Source organism: Pyrgilauda ruficollis, unplaced genomic scaffold, assembly GCF_017590135.1.
Source record: "Pyrgilauda ruficollis isolate IOZ18807 unplaced genomic scaffold, ASM1759013v1 scaffold91, whole genome shotgun sequence".
In the NCBI taxonomy this organism is placed as follows: domain Eukaryota; kingdom Metazoa; phylum Chordata; class Aves; order Passeriformes; family Passeridae; genus Pyrgilauda; species Pyrgilauda ruficollis.
In genome coordinates, this window is record NW_024531155.1 from 819,500 (window position 1) to 841,773 (window position 22,274).

Consider the following 22,274-nt stretch of genomic DNA (forward strand, 5'->3'; position numbering starts at 1 on the left):
ACATTGAGTAAGGTTGTTGAGAAGAATGAGCATGTGAAGTTAGAAGGCTGAACTTTAAGTCAGTGGTGTCTGAATAGACCACTGAATTTGGGTTTCAGCTTTCATTATTGTTACCTAAAAAAAAAAACTCTCTCAAATGCGGACTTACAATACACATCCAAAGATACTGCTCAATGGAAATTATTTCAAACTTCCTTCTTTTAAATCAGACATATTGTCCTTTATTCATGTCTAAGTGATCTTTAGCCATTAATAATGAAGTGTAACGTTTTCAGCTTAGCAAATGGCATCACATGCTTGGAAAAGCATGTTAGCATACCAGTTTAAGAAGAAGTCTCATCATTCCTAGAGGCTCCACTTTCATTGAAGTGATTTTTAAACTGTTTTAAAAACTGTATTCATATAGGAATTTAGTGGTTTTCTTATCTGAGGAATAAAACCCAAAAACTTTGAGCCTTCTTAGAAGGTAGGCACTTCTGATTGATCTTGAGACTAATAGATTATGTACAGAGAAAGGAGTGGCCCAATTTTGAAACTGGTTAAATTTCATGTTCCTGAAGGGTCCCACTGCTGGTGAAGATAATACAAACAAAATTATGTGAGAGAATTGATATTGGGAGGGAGCTTTGTCCTGACGAAATATACTGACTCAAATGCTGAGGGAATTAAGAAATTAAAAATTATTTGTGTTGACAGTATTAAAGAAGACCTAGAACTTCAGGAAAGAGATGAATGTCTGATCATTCAACTAAATCGTTGTTGTTAATTTAGCACTTAATTCTTAAAGTGAAGGACAGTTCTAACTTTTTATTTGGAAAGCTAACAGTCTCTTAGTGAAGGAAGGAGTTCTTTTGTTGATTTAAGGTAAATAAGATTTTTTTCCTATCTTAACCAGTTTCTTGAAAACCTGTGAAGAAAAGGTTTCTAATTATGAAAAGCAGCAATGCTACTTTCCTTCAATACTTCTCTGCACACCACACAGTTTTGCACCTTGGTGTTATGGTGTCCAGTACACTTGCCTTGAAACATGGTGTCATGTTTTCCTTTTGAGCCTATGGTTCAGATTGAATTTTGCTTGGTTAATGGCAGCACAAAAACTCCCTTCAGTTGTGTGGATTTTTGTCCAGATAAATGTGCCACAAGAACATCCTCTGTAAGAAAACACTCATAAATGCAGTCCTGCTGCAGAATTGCAGTAATCTAGTTACACAAAAAATATAGAGCAGAAGAAACAAAAAATATTAAATACATTAAAAATCTATTACCTGATGATAAGAAAAATCACAATTCCATGTTTTCCCACAGCAACAATGAATGTTCTAGCAACTTGTTGATATTGACCCTACTCTTCAAGGGTCTCATGTCCCATAAGAACAGCTACCAAAACACCATGAATGGCTGGATTTCCATCTCATCCATTGCAGTTTTCAATTTATTCATTAGTACACCCCAAAAGAGTAACAATACTGCAGTGAGTTGGAAGTTTGAGTGCTCAATCCATTACATAAATCTATAGCACTTTTTCAGAATGTTAGAATTATCAGACCACTGGCGTTCTCAAGAATCTGAATACAAGTTGGTGACAAAAAGTTTAAAATCTCAGTTTTAAATAGAGCTATGCCTGGATGACATTGTTTTGTTTTGTTTGTTTCTACTTCTGAAACTTTATATATATTTATAAGATTATGTAGCCTTACTTAAAATATATGTATTAAACATCCTGCATTTAGAAGTTCTGCTATTTAACATATCAAATGTGGTTTCCCAAACTCCAAAACCTATTTTTGGTAATATTTTGACTCTACTTTAAAATGATAAATTGTAATATTTTATCATTATTTATTTATTATTTTATTATTGCCTTACACACACATGCAGGCACTTAGACACACTTTCTGTATGAGTATAGAAAAGAATTGGAGGGGAGTGCAGTGCAGCACTAGTTAAAGTATATTTACATCATAATAGAGATTCTAAGATCAAGAGAATTGTTTTCATAACTCTGAATTTTTTTTGAGACATTGTTCTAACTGTTATGTTTGAACTCAGGAGAAGCAAACTGCCCTTACTGGGAGTCTGCTCAGTTCTAATATCTTGAAAAATTGAGGACAAAGCCATAAAAATTCCTTAAACTGCTCTGCTAGGGAATAAGAATATCTTTACATCTGGTTTTCACTAGGCATGTTGGGCAGAGCACTTGGCAGTCATGGAGCCTCAGCTCAGGTCTCACCTTTTTGGTGTTGCTGCTGGGATGGAGTAACCTCTGCGTGCTCTCCACTGGTATGCCCAGTGCAGGTGGCTCTTCCTTGTGCTGTCCCAGGCAGGCTGGCAGCCAGACTGGGGACACAGCTAGACTGGGTCTGCTTCTGGGAAAGAAGGTTACAGTTAGCTTGTCCTGACTGAGATTTCTGAAACTCCGATAACTGTCTTCTGTCAGTTAGAGGATGCGATTTAGGCATTTTCTCTGGAATCTATTGAAATGTTTTTTAGAGTAGCTAATAAAATATGCTCCTTTTTTTCCTGTTACCCTGTTTTTCCTTTTTTTTTTTTTTCTTTTTTTTAAGCACCTGCCAATGTAAAATTTCCCCTCATTTAATTCCCACATTGGATTTCTAGCTTAGGTCTAGCTCAGAATCTAAATGCTGTACATAATTGAGGGAAAGGTGTAGCTACAGCATGTCTAAGTCCATAGTTTGTCATCTGATAACAATAACATACAAGATCTTAGGAGCTGCCAGCCCATTAGTGAACTTCCATTAGTGGAACTGTACATTCTATACCCAGGGCTGTAGCAAATGGCTGAGGAACTGCAAGAGAAATTTTCTAACTTTGTTGGATAATCTGCTTACAGACTGTTAATGTGTTGTGAGAAAAGAAACATTTGTAGCCACACTGTACAAATTCAGGAATTTCAGTACTTAAATGCAAATGTATTCATAATCTGGGAGGTTTTGTTTTCCATTGTATAGTTAATTCTAATGAACAGATTATAAAAAAAATTCAGTAAAGTAAGGCTTTTAAAATTAGATTGGTTTCTCAAATTGGTATAGTTCAAGCTACAGCAATTGACTTATTAGATATATGTTTAAATTTCAATTCAGTTATTCTCAATGACTTTGGGAGTACAAGTCATACATTCAGGTATTAACAAATGCTTAACAACTTTGCTTGATCAGAGCCATCAGTAGCTAAATTGGAGAGTAGGTCTTGATTCAGGCATTAGATCTAGAGGAATTTAAAATTTATCATTTGATAGATAAATAACCTGAGAAGTTAAAACACTGAGGCATGTTTGTGTAAAACTGAGTTTGATGCCTCCTTGCTAGAAGCAATTTGTTTTGCTGTTTTGCTTTCAGCTTATGTATTATTTCAGAGCTGATCAAAAGAATTGGTAGCAAAGTGTGAAATAAATTGTACTTTGAAAGAAATCGATTTCACATTCCTTGGTGCTTTAAATGATTTTAGTAATATTAATATTTAAAATATTTCTGTCTGAAATCCTTTTATGACTGCATATACCAGTAAAGGTCCCCATTTCATTCAGCTGTTTTTCATACTAGTATATTACATAGTAAACATTGTAGAAATACTATATTTTTAGCACTGAAATGGATGCAAAAGATCTCAAGTGTCTATTTGCATCTACATAACTCAAGTTTTATTCAGTCAATAAGAACAGTCTATTAATCCTTTTAATGCATTACATGGGTTAAAATTTGAAGAATATAAGGTTTTCAGCTGAATAAGATCCCTTCTTGAACTTCTATATTGGTTTGCAGAAAAGTACCCACTACTTTATCTAGTTTAAATTGGTTTTATACTTTCCTAGTTTATCTCTGCAGTTTTTAGCATTGTTGTGCAAATTTAACTGTTTGCTTGCTTGCTTGCATTTAGCTAGGAAAACTTTGTGTAGTTAAAAATATCTGTTCAAGATATTAGTAAGTATGAAGCAGAATATTTATAGGTGCTTTGTCGAAGAAGTAATGGGCATTTAAGCATGCAGGTATATATATTATGATACTAATAGCTTAGCAGGTTACAGTGAGTGATCTGACAGCCAGGTACATTCATGTAGACACAACAATCTTATAAAAGCAGTCCAGACATCTGGATCACAGTCCTGCTATACAAAAACATTTCTTAACAATTCACATTATTGCACTTACCACAATTTCCATTCCTGTCCACCCCTTTCTCCTTGTTTCTTTCCCCGGCTCTGCCTTTGTCTTTTATGTGCTCGCAGAATCTCACTTTTCCTTTACAAGTCACCTCCATCTGCTTATGTGTCAGAGTGGCCTCGGTGCCACACATCACATAGAGGAATTCTCAAGATGAAGGGCTGTATTCACATCACTACTTCTGTCTCAGCACTGTTTCATGCTTGTCACTGCTCAGCACTCAGTGCCACACTGCCTTGTTTTGTCAATAACCATTTATTTGTTGCTGGAATAGTAGCAACCATTACATCTGACCTCCCTGTTTCATCAATTATGAATAGATTATTGGATGTGAACATCTGCAAAAGCTTGCTGTTGAACTTACCTCCTGGCTGGGATTAGATAAAGTATTAAACTGTTGTTTATTGTCAGGCCAAAACTCTACTGGGAAGCTAGGGAATTCCAGGACTAGCAGACTCCCATCAGCAAGCACCAAAAATTGTTTAGTATTGCCACCGTTTCCCATAAGATCATAGCCATTTATTATTTACACTTATTACTAGTTGTTATAACATACTTGATAAAAGCTCTTGGCAGGCACAGTGTTTCCAGCTATTGTCACATCTGTCAGGATGGAAAAGATAGATAAACTGTTTTTTCCTCTTATATTGCTGTTAAAGGGTAACAGATGAAGCTTCTTCACTCCAGACTGTTAAGCCATGCTTTATTTTGAAGAAATATGTCAACAATGGCTTGCTTGGAAAACATTACATTCCTGTCCTAAATATAGATTGCAGTAACCTTTACTAGGGCAATGTCTTTTGCAGTTGAAATTTCAAATTGTACAATAATAGTAAATGAAAATACTTGGATTTGATGTTTGCATAGTTTTTTGCTCTGAAGGACCTGGATGACATTTTGAAAATTTTTCAAATATGAATGAATAATAAAACCTTTTATTAGGTATAGGAAATAAGAAAATTATTACTTCATTCCTGCAAAGTTGTTGTTTAAAGAATCAGAATTAATATAATTCTTGGTGACACAGAAGTCCAGAATTAAGGACAGTAAGGCAGAAACAAAAATTAACCTTTATTCAATCATTTGTACATTTCATCTCTTTAAGCTTTCTGTGCAGCAAAATGAAGCATACAGGGTGAACTCCTGACCTTGTGGAAGCCAATAGAAGTTTGAAATTACTCTAGGGAAAGGAACCTTTTCAATTAGTTACTTGTATTTACATATCATCCATTCAGAATCAAAGCAAAATGTACATGCCTTGAGTATTATATGAAGCAGACAAGAATTGATACAGGCAAAGAGCCTTAGGTCTGATCTTGATAGACTGTTAAGGAAGGAGTGAAATGTTTGCCATCCTCCCTTAATCCTTCAAGCAGATGCACACACAAGTAACCTGAAGCATGTATTGCTGTGTGTTTGTAGAGCATGAGGGTAAACACTGCACTTGATAGCCCAGTAGATCAGGGGAGGAGGAGTGTGTGCTGGATTAGTTACCCACAGGGAGAGTGGAGCCAAGCAGTATCTCAGTGGTAGCCGTGTCCTAGCTCTGGAAAGTCTTCAACAAGGGTGTTCCCCTTTGACATTTGGCTTGGACAGACTTCTGGCTGGTTTCTTCTACTTCCTTCTCCTGACCCTGACCCTTACCCCTTGCTCCAAGATGTGTCCTTATGCATTATCCAAATCAAGTCCCTGGAATAGGAGTTCTGGAACAGACCAGTTTGACCAATTCCAGCTGAATTCTTCCTGTCTCTGTAAGGAGATTGACAACATTTGTGGATTTCTAGTAAATTATCCAAGACTATAGCCTGTGTAAATGTATATGGCTGAGGGCAGGGAGTTAAAAATCACAGGACTGAGTTGGTGAATTTTAGTTATGAGTAAAGAGGGAGAAGTAACAGTTCAGTCAAATCAGGGAGTGCTGTCTCTTTCCTGGGTGTGGCACCCAGTTTCTGTATCCCTGAGCTGTGAGCATGCAGATGGAATACATGCAGCTTCTACCCTGGATGCTCACTATGCCTGAGCACATTTAGCAATGCACAAAGTGTGGCCTGCCATTCAGTTACTGATGTGTAATATTCCTGGGATCAATGAGCTCTGCACATTGTGATCAATACATTTCATGAACAATACCCTTTTCTTTTGCTGTCCAACCTCTCCCATGCTGTGTTTTGGCAAAAAATAAGAATACATCTGGGTTTGTATTGTGAAACTTCTTTGATCTTACTCGGCATGGCCACAGGTGTGTAACCACTCAAATTATGGTAATAAAGACTGCACGTTTTTGCCCTTTTTAAATATGCATTTCTGGGGCAGCTACTGGTCAGAGTTCATTGAACTGGAGAGTGCCTATGCATACAATTCTATTGTCTCTTATTTTCACTGGACTATATCAATGTGATTATTTAGTAACCATCAGAACTGTATGTTTTTTCCTGAAAGTATTTAAGAGGTACAAAGTGGTATGAGTCCTGTACTCTCACTTGACTGCATTGTCTGTCTACCAACACCTATTGTTGGCTTCAGAAAAATACTGTCAGATGCCGCTAGCCAGGCTGGGCCTTGGCCTGCCACTGCAGTGCCTGTCAGGAATCATTAGCTACTGATCTCTTTGACTAATGGTCCAGTTGATTGTCTGATTCATGTTCAAGATCTGTAAATGAGGCAGAAGCATCTTTCCTGCTCACCAGCTGTGAAATGGCTAAACACAGCTAGATTTGCAGAAATCAAAATAAATGTATTTCCAATAAAGTTTGGCAACAATATCTAATCTAAAGCTGAAAGCAGAACTTATGTTTTTGTGTTTTTTAAAGTTACAGTATTATAAATCAATGTTATCTCATGACGTGCTTGTCAGAGAAATGTATTTTACCAAAACAGTGAAATGCTGGTAGTAGCATTAATCTTGTGTTGAGTTGGATAGATGTTCTTTATTCAACATAAATTCATACTTTCAATATTTTCTCTTTTGTCCATTATCCCCAGATGTACCAGTGTTCAACACAGCCTCTGTGCTTTTGTCTGAGTCCTCTGTATGCTAATGGGGTGTGTGTGCATGTTTTTGTTTCATATAAAAGAATTACAGATGTGACAACAATAAAAAATAAAGGGTGGGATTTTGGATGGAGGGGGTTCTTGGGGGAGGAGCTCCTTAATCTATTTTATATTAATGGAATAAGCCCTGGAGGGTCAGCCTGGCATAATGTTGAGATAACTGAGAAGTAAATCTGGGTCTGAGAGCTCACTACTATTTTTCTTGGAAAAGCAGGTTAATATGAAATTTAGCTAGAGCATTAGTGTAAGAGCCATACCACAAATAGGCTCTACTTTGTGGATTTAAGCAGAGCTTAAGACTTTATTTTTACACTGTAATTGTAGACACAACAGACTTACAAAGACACTGAAAAAGAGTTGATTTTGTGAATGGAAGCTCCCACGGGAGCTATCCTGTGGTCTGTTATGTGGAAGACAAAGCTGAAGTCCACCTTCCACTTCTACCTTCCCACATCCTGCACAAAGGAGAAAAAGTGATTGAAACCCACTGCTCATTTCTGTATTAGACTTTGACTTTCATGTTGTTTGGGTTTTTTAAACTAGTGTTTCCACAGACCCGCAGAAGTAAAAAGTTTGAGATAGTCAATGTGCATTATCGCATTGATCCAAAAAATAATCTGTGACCAGAATCAGTGTGTTTTTTGTAATTGTTATGTTGTTAATATTAGGCTGCATTTTTATATAGAGGTAGAGAGAGATGTACATTATTCTAAGCTGTTCAACCTCATATACAACCTCATATATAATCTTTTCCCACTAGGAAAAGATTACTAGGAGTATCAAACCGTCTTTGAAACAATATAAAAATTTTATAATTTTATAATGGAGTCTAGCATGATCAAGACAAGTCTATTGTAACAGCTTCCTTCCTCAGAATTCTTTGTACGTGGCTAATTCTAAAAAAACCAACCAAACAAAAGAAAATATAAAGGAAAAAACAGACATTTTACTCCTTCAGTAACTCTAAATCTCTGGGAACTTAGTCTAACTTTTGAGAAGGAAATTTGGCTAAATATGTGTAATACCCAAAGTAGTTTTTATTATACATTACCAGTATAGATTCTTATATAGTTCCATTCAATATCTATTTACACATTGTTATATATTTTATTAATGAATAATTACAAAAGATATTACCAATATGATGTTTTCAAATGCAGTATTTTCTATAGAATACTGCAGCAGAAGCATCTTACCTTAATCAGATGGTTTTTCTTTTGTTGTCTGAATTTTTCCCATCCAGTAGAACTTCACATTTGTGTAGGAGTTTTCAGCATTAATTATTAATTATTCCACCTCTTCTTGGATGTCATTTTCCCCTGTGCAGAATGGCCAATATGTGTGTGTGTACATATATATATATAAAAAATACAGTTTTCTAGCTATGCTTCTGTCTAAAGGCACACTTTTCATTAATTTCATATAAATTCCATTAGATCCAAATGGTAATCAGTATTCTCAATATTTATCCACTTCCCAGAGAACTGATAGATGACTGGCAGAGCCCTGCCCACTCAATACTGTCTGCCACTTGCATGTCTTTTCCTGTGTGGTATCCACAGGAAGCCAATTAGTGGATAGGTTGTTCCTATCTCATAAAAATAATCAGGAAAGTTTTCATGCTTATTTGTTGGTTTTAGGCTTTTTACAGATTCTGGCAGGCATCACTGTGTTGATTCCACTTGATTTTTCAGCATGGAAACTTTATAATTTTCTTGTTTTAATTTAATTTAATTTAATTTCAAGAGACTCTGGGTGAAATCCTGTAATGCTTACGTGTTTAACCATCATTTTAATCTGTTCTATCTGTTCCTCATTTTTATATCCTGAAATGTTTCTGGCCTGAAATGTTTCTGGCCTGAGTGTTGAAGTTGGACGTACATCACAGAAGAGAAGAGCCCTCTTCACTTCTTTCATATAAATGGATACTGGGCAGTTGTGGCATCCAGGGGTGCACAGCTCCTTTCCATCAAGCCCCTGTGTCCCTTTCTGTGTCCCCATGTCTTACCTGAAGCTGGAGGAGTCATTTGAAATATAGACATAAAGAGTACATTTTCTATGGTATCAAGATTTCCTCCCTTTCATGGAGATGATTTAATTAATGTTATTTCCTCATTATTTAGAATGAAATATCTGATTTGTGTAGAGCAGTAGTAACCTGGGACCAAAATGAGCACTTTTCATCAATATGAATAAGGGGCTTTATTTATTTACTTCCTTCTTTCTTGCAGTTGTTGCAGCAATGCAATGAACCAACTTTTTATTTCAGCTATGCTTTGTATGATTTTTCCTTGGGTTTATCTGTACTTTTCAGGCCTTTTGATGTCTTTAATAGAAAAAAAAATGTACAGTAACCAAAGCCTTAGGTTTCTAAGTAACCTTTCTGTGTCAGATAGTAATGACTGCAGGCCCTGTATCCAAGTTTAATATTGTAGAGGCCAGTTTAAAGTAGGAACTATTTCAGGCCAGCACATAACATTTGTGACACCTCCTGACACTCTAATAGCAGGTTTTCTAATATGGGCACGATTATTACAAGAAATGCTGTAGGTCCCCTGAGTTAAATGCAATACCAGGAATTATTTCTCAGACACCTGTGTGTTTCTGCTACCATCCTGGATTATTAGAAGGATGTACTGCAGGCACTGACAACATCATGTATGTATTCAGTTTAGGGAGGCTTCTGAGCTGATGTGACAACTTCCTAACTGAGGTGCCTTTGTACTCTTTCTGTCACACCTAATGCATTGATAACTCAATTGGCTGTGACCTGCAAGGATAGAATGCAACATTAGAACACTACTGATAAGAAAGCACTTGAGGGATGATAAATAGGGCAGTGCACATTAATAAATGCTACTTTTGGTGCACGCAGAGCTTGTGTAGCTAAAGAATAAGAGCCATGTCCAGGGATGCTGCTACAAAACTCTTGAAAGAGTAAAACTCTTTCAAGAACTAGGAAATCTGAGTGGTGGAAACAGCAGCAGAAATGGTGTCACCCGCAGCATTAGCACACACAGGTTGTCTTCTCCTGAACCATGCACTTTGCTAGTGACATGGATGCACTCTGAGTAGAAAATGCCCAATCTTTTACCTCAGTATAAATAGGCATATGTCCCTGAGCATCTCCCATCCTCCTTCAGAACTGGTAAATGACATTCACTACTCCTTTCTTGGAAATGTGCAAAAAGGATTTCCATAGAGAGTCTTTGGAGATTTCCTGTTTTCTCATGTGTGTAATAGATTGGGTCAAGCAACAAAGAGGAGGGATGAAAGAATAAGATTTAATTTTATATGCACTCTCCTGTCATCGCCATTGAAAAAAAAAAAAATGGATGAAAAGAGAAATTCTGCAATACAGGTGATGTCAGTTTTAAATTAAATTAAGATCATATGATTTTATGCAGCAGCTGTAAGCCTTCAGTTATGTCAGGGTTCATAATAATAGAGTAGATTCCAAGCTAATGTTAACAAACTTCTCATGTGTGAATAATTAATCAGAAAAATAGCAGCATTATCTACAGTACTTTAAGCCAACATAAATTAAACGTATAATCTAATTTATTCAGTATAACGTAATTTATTCAGTTTTGGGGCATCTGAATTGTGCCAAGATAAGTTGTGACAGATTAGAGAAAGAAAAATAATACTGAGTTGTATTTCAGCATATCATTCTAAAACAGTATGGATGCAAAGGACACCATCTTAAGTTGTTGATTATCAGAAACTCATAAAAGCACAGGCTCTTAAAAACTTTTAAATTATGGATAAGGAAATTTATGCTGCAAATCAGGGAGTACCTCTTTGGTTTTCTGCAAATTGCCAAAATACAGAGATATAATTGCAAGTTACATCCTTTTGATTTGTAATTATTGAGTAGTTTCAAACAACTATAAATAATGATCAAAACCTTAGTCCCATCCTGGCTAATTAGAGAACAGTTGTAGAAGTGGGAAAGCTTTAATTTTGTGTTCTATGTGGGCAGAGAGATTAGTAGGGGAAGAAAAAGTGGAAATTCCTATTGGGGTATTTACTGTTTTTATCTTCCTGTTTCACAGGTTTTGAACACCTCTGTAGAAATCTTCACAACCCTTTGTGATTCTGCTGGCCTGGGCAGAGCATATGCAGCTGTAGCCAAGATCCTGGCAAGGTAGGTTAGCACATCCTTGTCTGACTGTCAGTGCAGATTCACTCAGCTGTGAAAGACTTCAATTGTTAGAGGTCTGTCGCTTTCCATTACTGACTGCTTAAATTTTAAGCAGTGCCCTTCTAGCAGTAAGTGACCCTTTCATCGAAAGTTATTTTAAACTGTTACACATTTTTTAAAGTGTATGGTTCTAGTTTTTCTTTGCCTGTAAACTATAACGTCCTTTTACTTCCACATTTTGAGGGCTTTTAAAGTGTTTGGTTTGGTGTTTTTTTGGTTTGTGGAGGACCTTACCTTACTGGAAAATAGAAATACAGACCTATTTTCCATGTTGAGAAAGAAAGGAAATCTGGAAGAATGTAGCAAGCTTCAGTAGGTGTCTCAGTGTAATATTTTCTGAACTGTAAGTTTCCATTTATTGCACTCACTTCTTCTGTGGAGGCATTTCTGGTTTGTGCATGTGTAACTAGGTACAAATTTGTTGCAAATATAATGCTTGTGTTCAGTATTTTTATTTCAGCATCTGGCATTAAAATCTTCCTCTGGGTGAATAGTTCAGATACAAATAATTTTGACATAAAGTCATGTAATGAAATTATCATATGAGATAGGGAAAAAAGAGATTAAAGTGAAGGTTGCAGCTTATTCTTGACTTATCCTATGTTTGAAGACCTCAGTGTATATGATGTATGATAGAGCTTGGCAATTGTTTATGGAGAGGGACTTGTCACTCGGTTTATTTCAGTGTGCAGAACAAATTCTCCTCTTTGAGTCAGATCCCTTGTCTCTTGGCCTTATCCAAGCATGTAGGGATCAGCCACAGCCACAGTCTTCTTCAGCTCTCTGATGCATAATTCATGTCTACATGTATTTTGAGCATCCTAAATAAGGACAGGAGAAAAGATATTCAAAAAGACACAGAACAGACGAAGAATACCAGGTCCCAGTTTTAAAACTCTCTTAAAGCCTAAACAAGAAAGATTTAGTAGCTAAATCACCAGCTGTTGCAATGAGTGGCTTTGCAATGAGTACACAGTTTTCTGAGCTCTCAGTAGCATTCATGAGCTCCTCATATTCTCAAAAAGCAGCAGTCTGGGTAGAGGCTGGATTAAGATAGTCAAGAAAGCATCCCTGGTAAACCATGTATGTTAATTTCCTTTCTATGATTTAGGCATTCTGGAATGAAGGCATGTGCATTTATTTACTCAGAAGTTTCAGATTTTGAGGTCTTTATGAAGTTAGTTTGCTAAACCCTTCATCTGAAAGGTCATGCCAATGCAATTCTTTTCTTAAAAGCAGACCTAAACACGGAGTGGCTAGTGATTTTCTTCTGTATCAAATCTGTATTCCACACCTTCTGGGAGCATTCTTTAGCTACCCAGGAATGGACAGTCCCAGTGCTATCCAGTTGTTGCAATTTTAAAAAGAAGGAAAACAGATGAGGAGCAATGGAAGCAGATACTAAGAGCAGTAAGACTCTTCAGTTTAGTATTTAAGGCATTCTCCTGGAACAGGAATATTCTGATTAACTTAGGTGAAGGAGTAGTTCAATCTCATGTGTAGGATCAGGAATTTAATCTGTTGAAGAATAGATTAGAGAGTAGAATGAGTCTTGGTGAAGACCCAACCATAAACCCTTTCTCTGGAAAATGGCTGTTGTTTTACTTTTTATAAAACCCATCTGGTAGTTATGCCATGAGAGCATTTACCAAATTAAACACCTTACATATATACCTGCTCTGAAGAGCTTTGGGTATGTGATAGGCATTAACTGTTCAACCCTGTAAAATGTTAAAATGGTTCTCAGCAACTTTCAGTTGTTTGCGAAATTTACATGTGGAAAAGTCTGGGCACCTATGAATCATAGAATGATAGAATCATAAAATAGTTTAAATTGGAAAGGATCTTTACAGGTCAGCTAGTCCATTCCCTGCAGTGAGTAGGGACATCTTCAACTAGATCAAGTTGTTCAAAGCCCCATCCTGGCTGCCTTGAATATTTCTAGGGATGGGGCACCAACCCCCTCTCTGGGCAGCCTGTTCCAGTGTTTTGCCACTCTCATTGTAAAACATTTCTTCCATACATCTAATCTAAATCAACCCTCCTTCAGTTTAGAGCCCTTGCCCCTTGTCCTGTTGCAGCAGGCCCAACATTTGCTCAACAGTTTGTCTCTGTCTTTATTATAAGTTGACATTAGATACTGTAAGGTCTCCCTGGTGACTTCCCTGGGCTGCACAACCCCAGGTCTCTCACCTGTCTTCACAGGAGAGGTGCTCCAGCCCTCTGAGCGTCTTGGTGGCCTCCTCTGCATCCACTCCAACAGGTCCATATCCCTCCTGTGCTGGGGATGCCAGAGCTGGACACAGAACACTTTGGTTAAATGCACCAATAATTACTGCTGGTGACAGAATCCCCATATTCAGCTTGTTCAATTTTCCTTTACTTGTATTGTTACCTGATCTAGGCTAGATTTGTGTAAATAATTTTAAATTTGATGGATAACATCTTCACAGGAAGATGACTGTCTCCCAAAACTAATGCATTATAACCATAATGTCTGTGAGAATTTGCACTTATTTCCTCATGACAGATTGGAGAAAGTGTCTCAGCCCTCCTGAATGGCTCAGAACCTCTCTATGGCTTTGGAATATTTTGTGAAATCTTTGCTGCAGATGTTTCCAGAGACTATGGGAAACTGAAAATCTTTATCATGTGCATTTAGTCATGTCATTTTCCACGGGAAAGAATCTGACATAATAGCATCATGTTCTTGACTTATTCTGCCAGTGTCCACCATGGTAATGACTTCTTGTGGACACATGATTTATACATCCAATTCCATCACATGAGCAATCCTATAAAAGGTGCATATTTTCATAAAAGTCTAATAGGGGTAAAAATCTCATAGGGCATTTTAGCATGAAACTGGAAAATGAGTTGCTGTGGATGTGTAATCTCTTCTGCTGAAGTCATCATAACTGTTCTGTGGGATCATGAATGACTATATCTTTAGAAAATTGCATTTTATGCATTTAGGAAGGTGATGTCTAAGGAGATAGAAAGTATATGGCTGTATAAAATAACATGTAGATTTTTGAAGGAACTATAAAATATTAGCCCTTTGAGTAGGAAAGACCTGTTTATCATGTTATCAGGTCTTGTGCAGGATAAAGTATTTCAGTAATCCTTCTAGCATACTTTAAATATCTCAAGCTGTAGTGCTTCTGAAAGTACTTCCTTTGAAAAATTGTTAAACTGTACCAACTGATTTCTAGCTGGCATAAGTGAAGTCCTAACAGTGAGAAATATCTTTCTGATATGTATCAAATTGATTCCTGTTTTCCTCAAAGAGGTTATATGGCCTAGTAGTTTTCATGTTTTCTATATGTGGAGCAGAAGTTTTGATGTGAAAAGTAAAAAATGGCCAAAAATACATCAAAACATTTCTATTAATTCATGAAATTAAGAAAACCTTTTTACATTTTCTCCTGTCACTGATTCCATTTGCTTTATTACTTTCAGCCTCTAGCCCACAAACTTGGTGGTACAATCAACAAACCCCTTAGTGGCTGTTTCATCTCTGCTCTATTTGATTTCTCCACTCTGAGTAAATGATTAAGTTTTCATGCATTGGTTCAACCAAAATCTATGTTCACTCAACCACATCCTTTATTGATTACTTCTACTGCAAACAGTAGGCCAAGTGTGATATACATAATTGGACAGTTGTCAGGGGATGTGGGTGTTAACAGTCCTGTTTTCCCAATTGGAAACTGGAATCACCTTGATACACAAATATTCTGCACTGTTTCATTCTCATTCCTTGGACCAAGGAGTCCTTTTCTTCAGAATATATGTTTTTAACTCTCAAAGGTCTGGTTGAATGGATTTAATGATTATACCATATAATATGCTCTTCAAGTTGCACCTGTGTACTGCATATAGAAAACTAGAAAAACTGGAATTAATATTTGTCTAACACTTTAACCTTGTCCTTTAACTAATATAAATCATATGCTGTATTTCTGTAGGGAAATGTTGGATTTTCTTTTCTTTGGAAAAAAAAAAAAAACCAAGTTAAAAAATATATGTTTCTAATTCTAAAATTTAGATGCCTTTTGACATTTGGCAAATGTTTACAGTCCAATATATTTTGTATTCTCATGATAATAAAATACTTAACTTGGAAAAGTTTAGTAAATCCAAGTCTGCTAATTGACCTCTAAGCTTTACAGTAGCATATACTTGAGCATTTCAAGAATGTTAGTTTGCAGTGATTTAGCATCCTTTTGTAGTAATCTCACCCTCTTAGTCACATGCAGATAATCACTGCAATATTTTAAATTTGCAGCTAAGCTTTGCTGTGTTTCCTGTTTCATGGCAGGCTGTTATAATTATTCCAACAGCATAAAAGAGGGAAATTCAGAGTTCTGCCAGATTTTGAAAGTACATATCCCTAATATAGTTTATAATAAAAACTGTATTGTAAATAAATGCCAGGCCATGATTTCCTGCAGGAATATAGTAGTTGAAGGTAGTTTAAGATGGTGAGAAAATAAATCACAATTCTTTATCACTTACAGAAACTCCTTTTTTTTTGTGAATTTCTTAATTAAGACTGGATTTTCTGTCTTGCTTGGTGCCTTGACATTTAACATGCTACACTCCTACATTAGTGACTCAAGTTCATGGCTAATATTGAGGTCAGCTGGAATAACACTCCAGCCTTAAAGGGAAAAAGGGCACCAAGCCTTATTCACAAGAAACTCAGATGTCTGTCTTATATCTTGCAGTCACACTGCTGAGGTCTTATATTGTTAATATGACCGGCTTTATTAAAAAAAAAAATAATAAAGAAAAAAGGAAATCTGCAAATGTTATTGTCAAAGTATGTTAGCCAATTTTCAAGTTAGATGCAGCTGTGACCTCAGGTTGCTCTGAGCTCACTGGGATTTGGGGCTGGCACCCGCAATCCATAGTTTATAGGTTTGCCTGTGTGACCTTGGCCACCTTTGATCCTCGCAGCCAAAGGGCAGTATTGTGTTCAGGGAAAGGCTGTCACCCCAGAACTGAGATACAGCACTTTTATGGAGCTGCTGCTGCACCACCAGGTTCTAGAGCAGCTCTGAATGACAGAAAGCCTTACTGAAAAAAACACCTTCATACCTCCTTCCCCTATTTTGTCAGGATGTGAGGTCCAGCTGAATTGAAAATATTATCTGCAGCTCAGTAGAAAGAAAAAATAAAATAACGGAGGATTCAAAAGCCCTGTTAAATCATCCACCTGTGTTTTTATTCATGACCTTAAAATATGGCACAATATTCTGAAAGTTTTGTTCTATTTTGCTGAAAGGATCCAGTTTTGCCCTCAGACATTCTGTGTGAGGTAGTCTCACTGGGCTCAGCACAGGTAGTGCTGGAGGCCATTTGGAAATAAAATCCAGTCATGGATGAGTCATCACAAAATAAAGTTGCTTCAGAACAAGGGGGAAGATCTTCAGCATTTGAAGAAGTCATCTGACTAAATATTTCATTTTGTCCCTGTCCTTTGCTTCAGTCAGGGAAAATCAAATGAGGCTGTGAAGTATTTGGGAGAGTTTATGAAGGATGCTGAGAGCACTAATCTAAGCCAAAGCCTGGTGGATGCAAATGTCCTACTTGGAAAAGTTCACAATGACAGAGTAAGTACTGTTTGTAGTAATGATCTCAAACAACTTGATTTACTTCTTGGTAAAATCTGGTTTTGCCTATGAGATGACAGAGGAGGATTTGATCCAGGTTTTGCATATTGCAGAAGTTACCCAAGGAGAAGTCACTGTGTGACTAAATGAAATGTGCCTTAATTTTCTGAGAAAGGTGAAAATTTCACATCAAATTTAACACAGAGAGTTTTGTTCTAAAATAGATGAATAAAAAACTCCAAATTCAGATCAGGACAAACTTTACATGCTGTGAAAAATCTGCATCCAGATCACCATTGGCACCATATATGCCCATAAAGAGTCATTGGTTAATGCAAATGAAATTTTATTGCACTATACATGAATGTATACTGCATTGCATATTAATGGGATGTTTACAGTCTTAGCTACATTTTTTCTCTACATTCTCTCAGCCAAATTTATGAAATGGGTTCTAGCAGCAAGTAGTTTGTCAAAGGTCTGTTAGCAGTGAAGGACTTTCTCTTGCCTCCACTTGCACTGCAGTGACACTTGGGTTTTGAAATCAAAAGGGTTAAAGACATTGCTGCAAAAGTGGAAGATTCATGCTTTAGCACCTTTTTTAGATCTGAATTGCTACAAAAAATTATTTGGATACAATAAGTAATAAAAAGAATTTGTTCTGTATGCTGGATAATATGGAACTTAGGAAACATTTCCACTACAAATAAAATAAAAATAGAAATACCCTTTCTATCTTCTGTTGCATATTTTTTTTGTCATCAGTTGTGTGTGTAATATATTGAACAGAATACTTTCGCCTTTTCACTTACACTATCCCTAAATACCCCTTTTTTTGTTTCCTGGGTTCCTCTTACAGAGAATTCTCACTACCAAAATTGCTGTCCTGTTTGTCCTGTTTTTATTTCATAAGCAGTAGAAATTTTTTTACTCTATAATCTCTAAATTAGCCTGAGAGTGTTCTGTTTACATGTGTTCTTAATATAAATGCTGAATTTCCCATTGAAAGCTAAGTTGTAAGTTCTTTGACAACTTGATGAAGTAACTGTAAAATGGTCTGAAACTTAGAAGGTCATATGGCACTGTGCTGAATTATTCTCCTCCAAATCTGAAAAATAATTAAATAAATTCTGTTTAACTACTTCTGTATTTCATTTCTTCTTCCACCATTGCTAATAATCAATTAAATAGAACTGGTATTTTAATAACTAATCTCTGTCTGATTATTCTTCAAATTCTCTTTCTCAGTTCAGAATTTTCTGCCTTGAGGTGTAGAAGGGCACAAGTGCAGTAACTTAATTGTATAAATGTATATAAAATATTTAGTTTAAACATATATTTAAAATCTTGAAATTTGCAATTCCCTGTTTTCTATATATTTTTTTTCTGCAAGGTCAGCAGTGTTTACCAAAACTGAGTGTGAATTAACATTCCCTCTTTTGGATCACTGCCTGCTGGTGTCAGTTGTCATCACCAGTATTCTCCAGGTTAAGTCATTATTAGGGTCTTTTTATTCAACTATATACATCCCCCAGTGATAGAATTTGCAGAAGTATTGTCCATCAAATTAAAGATATTTCTGTTTATATCCACATCTATCCATGGGGACCTTTAGTAAACCTGGGATATAACTCTTCCTGTTCTTCCAAACACAAATCACTTTGACCAAATTCACTTTGCTCTGTCCATACTGTTGCTGTATTTTTCCAGTTCTCTCATCTCACTATTCCTTCACCAGCACTGTCTTTCTTTAATGCTGTACACACAGTTTGCTTTCTAGTCACAATTGTTTTACTCAGATGTTTCTTGTTTCCCAACATGCCTGGGTTTGTGTTATGCAGGAGTAGTAGGTCTCATTTCCCCCAGTTCGATAAGCAGGTTGGTTACTTAATATGTACACTCTGAAGTTTGCATGATAACTCTGTCATTTCTCATTTCACTTTTTCTGAGTTTCTTAGTCTGATTTGCTACATTCCTCTCACTAATTGTGTCACTTAACCTGCTATAGTTCTCATGAGTATGGTAAGTAGGTGTTTCTGCTTTTTATTATATTACAGCTTATCATTCTTTATTCATTGCCATGTCCTCATAGGTCTAATTCGGCTCTTCTGCAGTATTAAACAAAGCTGAAAGACTACCAGAATTGCTATTACTCTTTTTTTCCTTTTTTAATCATAAGCACATTTTAGCAGTTATAGGAGTTTTCATCCCAAAAAGTGGTAGCAAGTGAAACAGGTACCAGTTGGAGTCTCGGCTCCCAGTCTCCATACAAAAGAGAATTTCAATCTTATTAAATCAAGGTGAGAGTGAAAGGATAGAACAAAATGAAAATGCCTGAAACTGTTTTCAGACAGGAAGTTTCTGCCATCAGAGCGGCAGAATTCCATGCCAATGGTAGGATAGAGTAAGTTATTTGAGTTTTCAATTCAGCAACAGTTGGACGATATTTTTTCTACTTTTTCTCTTTTGTGATTAGGAATATCTCTGAGGTTTGTATACCCCTTTCTTCCCCCATAAATGAGTAAGTTTAAATTTCTGTTATTTTTTGTGCTTTAAGTCTGTCATTTCATTATCCTCTTTTTTTTCCATTTTTAGGATTTATTTTTTAAGATTTAATACTACCATAAATTAGGACCTTTTCTCACGCAGATGTGTTGAATGCAGGGAAACAATAGTTCCTAAACAGCCTGGCTGCAATCTGTATTAATACTTGACATTGGTATACTTGGATTTGTATGCTCAAAATGCTACAGAAATAACCAAAAAACTGTTCAATTCAAATATATGAGCAGTGTTATTTGGATTTTAGAGGTTAGGAAACTGCAAGGGAGAGTGATTTCCTTAATGCCTGCCATGAGTCACTCCACGGGCTGCCACCATCTCTGAGGTGGCAGAGGAGCAGGCTCTGATGTCAAAATAAAATACAGGTGACTACAAGTAGCTTTTAACATTATTTTCTTTTTTTCTCTCTTCTTTACCAGGGGAACTATAACGAAGCTCTGGAATATTTCAGTCAGGCCTCTGAGGCAGCGAAAGCTTTGAACAATTTGCCCTTGGTGGCTGAAACAGAGAGTTACTGTGGCATCGCCAAGGCTCATCAGCTGATGGTGCCGTTCAACAGCCACGTAGCAGCAGCAGCCGATCCCCTCAGCCTGCAGTGCCTGCTGGCATGGAAGCAAAACAGAAGTGACATGTGCGCTGACCCTCTTCCAGCCGGTAAGGCAGTGCTTATGAAACACATTAGTGCTGCATTGTCCTCAACACTTAAGTCATTTTTCTTGTAGAGTTTTATTAAATTATTTCCCGGGTTTAATCCTTGTACGGAACAGAGGTTGGGCTTTATTCCTTTATGCACTTGTTTTAGAGGCTGAATTAAACAAGTTAAAATATAACTGGGAGAAGTGGATAGTAGTAGTTGCTCTGGATGGTAACTTAGATTTTTTCAGTGCTGTTTGTCAGAACATCACGGTTACATGTTTTAGTCAAAACATAATTGTTTTAATCTTTAAAGATAATAATAATAATCTCCATTTGCAGTACACTTTTCAAGTGCATCCAAAAATAAGGTCCCTCTTACTAAAAGTGAGAAGTAATTTCTGCTTGACATAGTTCTGAATCCAGAAAAACATGCTGCTTTATTTTTGGTATCCTTGTACTTGACATTAGAGAGAAAGGGGAAAAAAATAAAAGCAAGTCTGCTTACTTTACTATGTTTCCTTATCTCAGAAAGACCAGAGGAGGACTTTGTGTGGAGTAGCCCTCTTTCTTCATGGGTTAAATTTTCTTTGCTCTTTTTCCCTTGTACAATACATTGATACAAGACAAACTGAATTATGCATTATCTCCAGGTACTGATAGTAGTAAACTGTGTTGTACTGAGGACAGGGGAGAGGTATGTGTCTACTCTACCTTAAAACTTCCTGCTCTGCATTCCTGTGAAGAGTGTGACTCTGGACTGCAGTGGAAATAAATGACAACTGGGGCAGTCGCAATATGGAGCTTCAGGGTTACTTTGTTATTCCCTCAATATCCTCCTCCTAAAGACAAAGAACTGCCTGGCTGCTGCTTTCTTGTGTATCTCACCCTCTCACAGAAGTGGAAAATTAAGTATAACTTCAGTGGTGAATTTTGTGTATAAAATAAGTGGTAATTGAAGATATTAGCAGTTTAAGAGGATCCAGGATGTCAGAGGCAACACTGGGAGCTACTGAGAATTATGGAACAAGGGCATACATTTGGAGGCTGAAGAGATAAATCAGATAGCATTCTGTTTAAAGTTCTAGTGATGGTAACAATTTTTTTCAATGGCTATACGTATCTCTATTTGTGATTTGTGTCTCAGTAAGTGAACATCTAGCACACTGAGAGATTTTGTTGACTGTCAGAGTTATTTGGGTATATGTCTCCTGTCTAGACCTGTAGTGCAAATGCCGAGGATTCCAACAAAGATGGTCAGAAAAAAATAACTCATAAAGTAATTTTATATACATCTCATATATAAGGACTACTAACTATAGCTGATAAAAATAGGGGCAAACAAAAATCAACAATGGCAACAGCAAAAAACCCCAAAACACAGGAACCTCAAAGACATAGAATGAGCTTTGTATCTCCAATATGAATTTTAGTTCTTGCACCTAAAGGGGTTTTGTGTTCAACTTTTATATATGGCTTTTCCCAGTCAGTTGTGAAACTCATTTATATCCTGAACTGATATGTTCCCCTTTAAGCTCGAGAATCCTGCTCCTCTTTAACAGTACTTCAGGGATAAACAGAGTATGATTAGAAAAGCCCTTTATGTCCTGGCAAGCGTGGTACCACAAACAAGTTTTGCCTGCTGAGATTCTCTTCCTTCTGTATTTCTGCCTAGTTTACCCTCTGTTACTTTCAGTATTGCAGTTTTCATTTCAGTTCCAGTTCACTCCAGGAACCCTGTGGCTACTGCATATTTAGCAGCTCTTTCAGTTCAATATCATTCTTCTCATTAGTGCTCCAAGCTTACTCTCATGATACCCAGATTACATCCAGGAAAACATAGTGTCACACTGTCAGCACAATCTGTAACATTTCTCATGTTTCGTGTGCCAAATCTCTCGTTAGTACTGGCATTACATTTTTAATATCTTTGTCTGGCAAAACATGACCTGGCACCAGTTCAAGATTAGGATTTGCTGGCTTTGAGTTTCAGGTACAGCTTTTATTCTACCTTCCAGGAGA

At 36.6% G+C, this 22,274-nt stretch overlaps 1 protein-coding gene across 1 annotated transcript in view; it reads left to right on the forward strand.

The window, feature by feature from the left end:
* The window catches only part of TTC29 (tetratricopeptide repeat domain 29), a 122,696-nt gene that overhangs the window by 47,324 nt on the left and 53,098 nt on the right, over positions 1 to 22,274 (forward strand). The window contains exons 7-9 of the mRNA XM_041489252.1: positions 11,288 to 11,379; positions 16,934 to 17,057; positions 20,039 to 20,273. Of these exons, the coding sequence (XP_041345186.1) occupies positions 11,288 to 11,379; positions 16,934 to 17,057; positions 20,039 to 20,273 (451 nt within the window). The remainder of the gene's footprint in view (positions 1 to 11,287; positions 11,380 to 16,933; positions 17,058 to 20,038; positions 20,274 to 22,274) is intronic.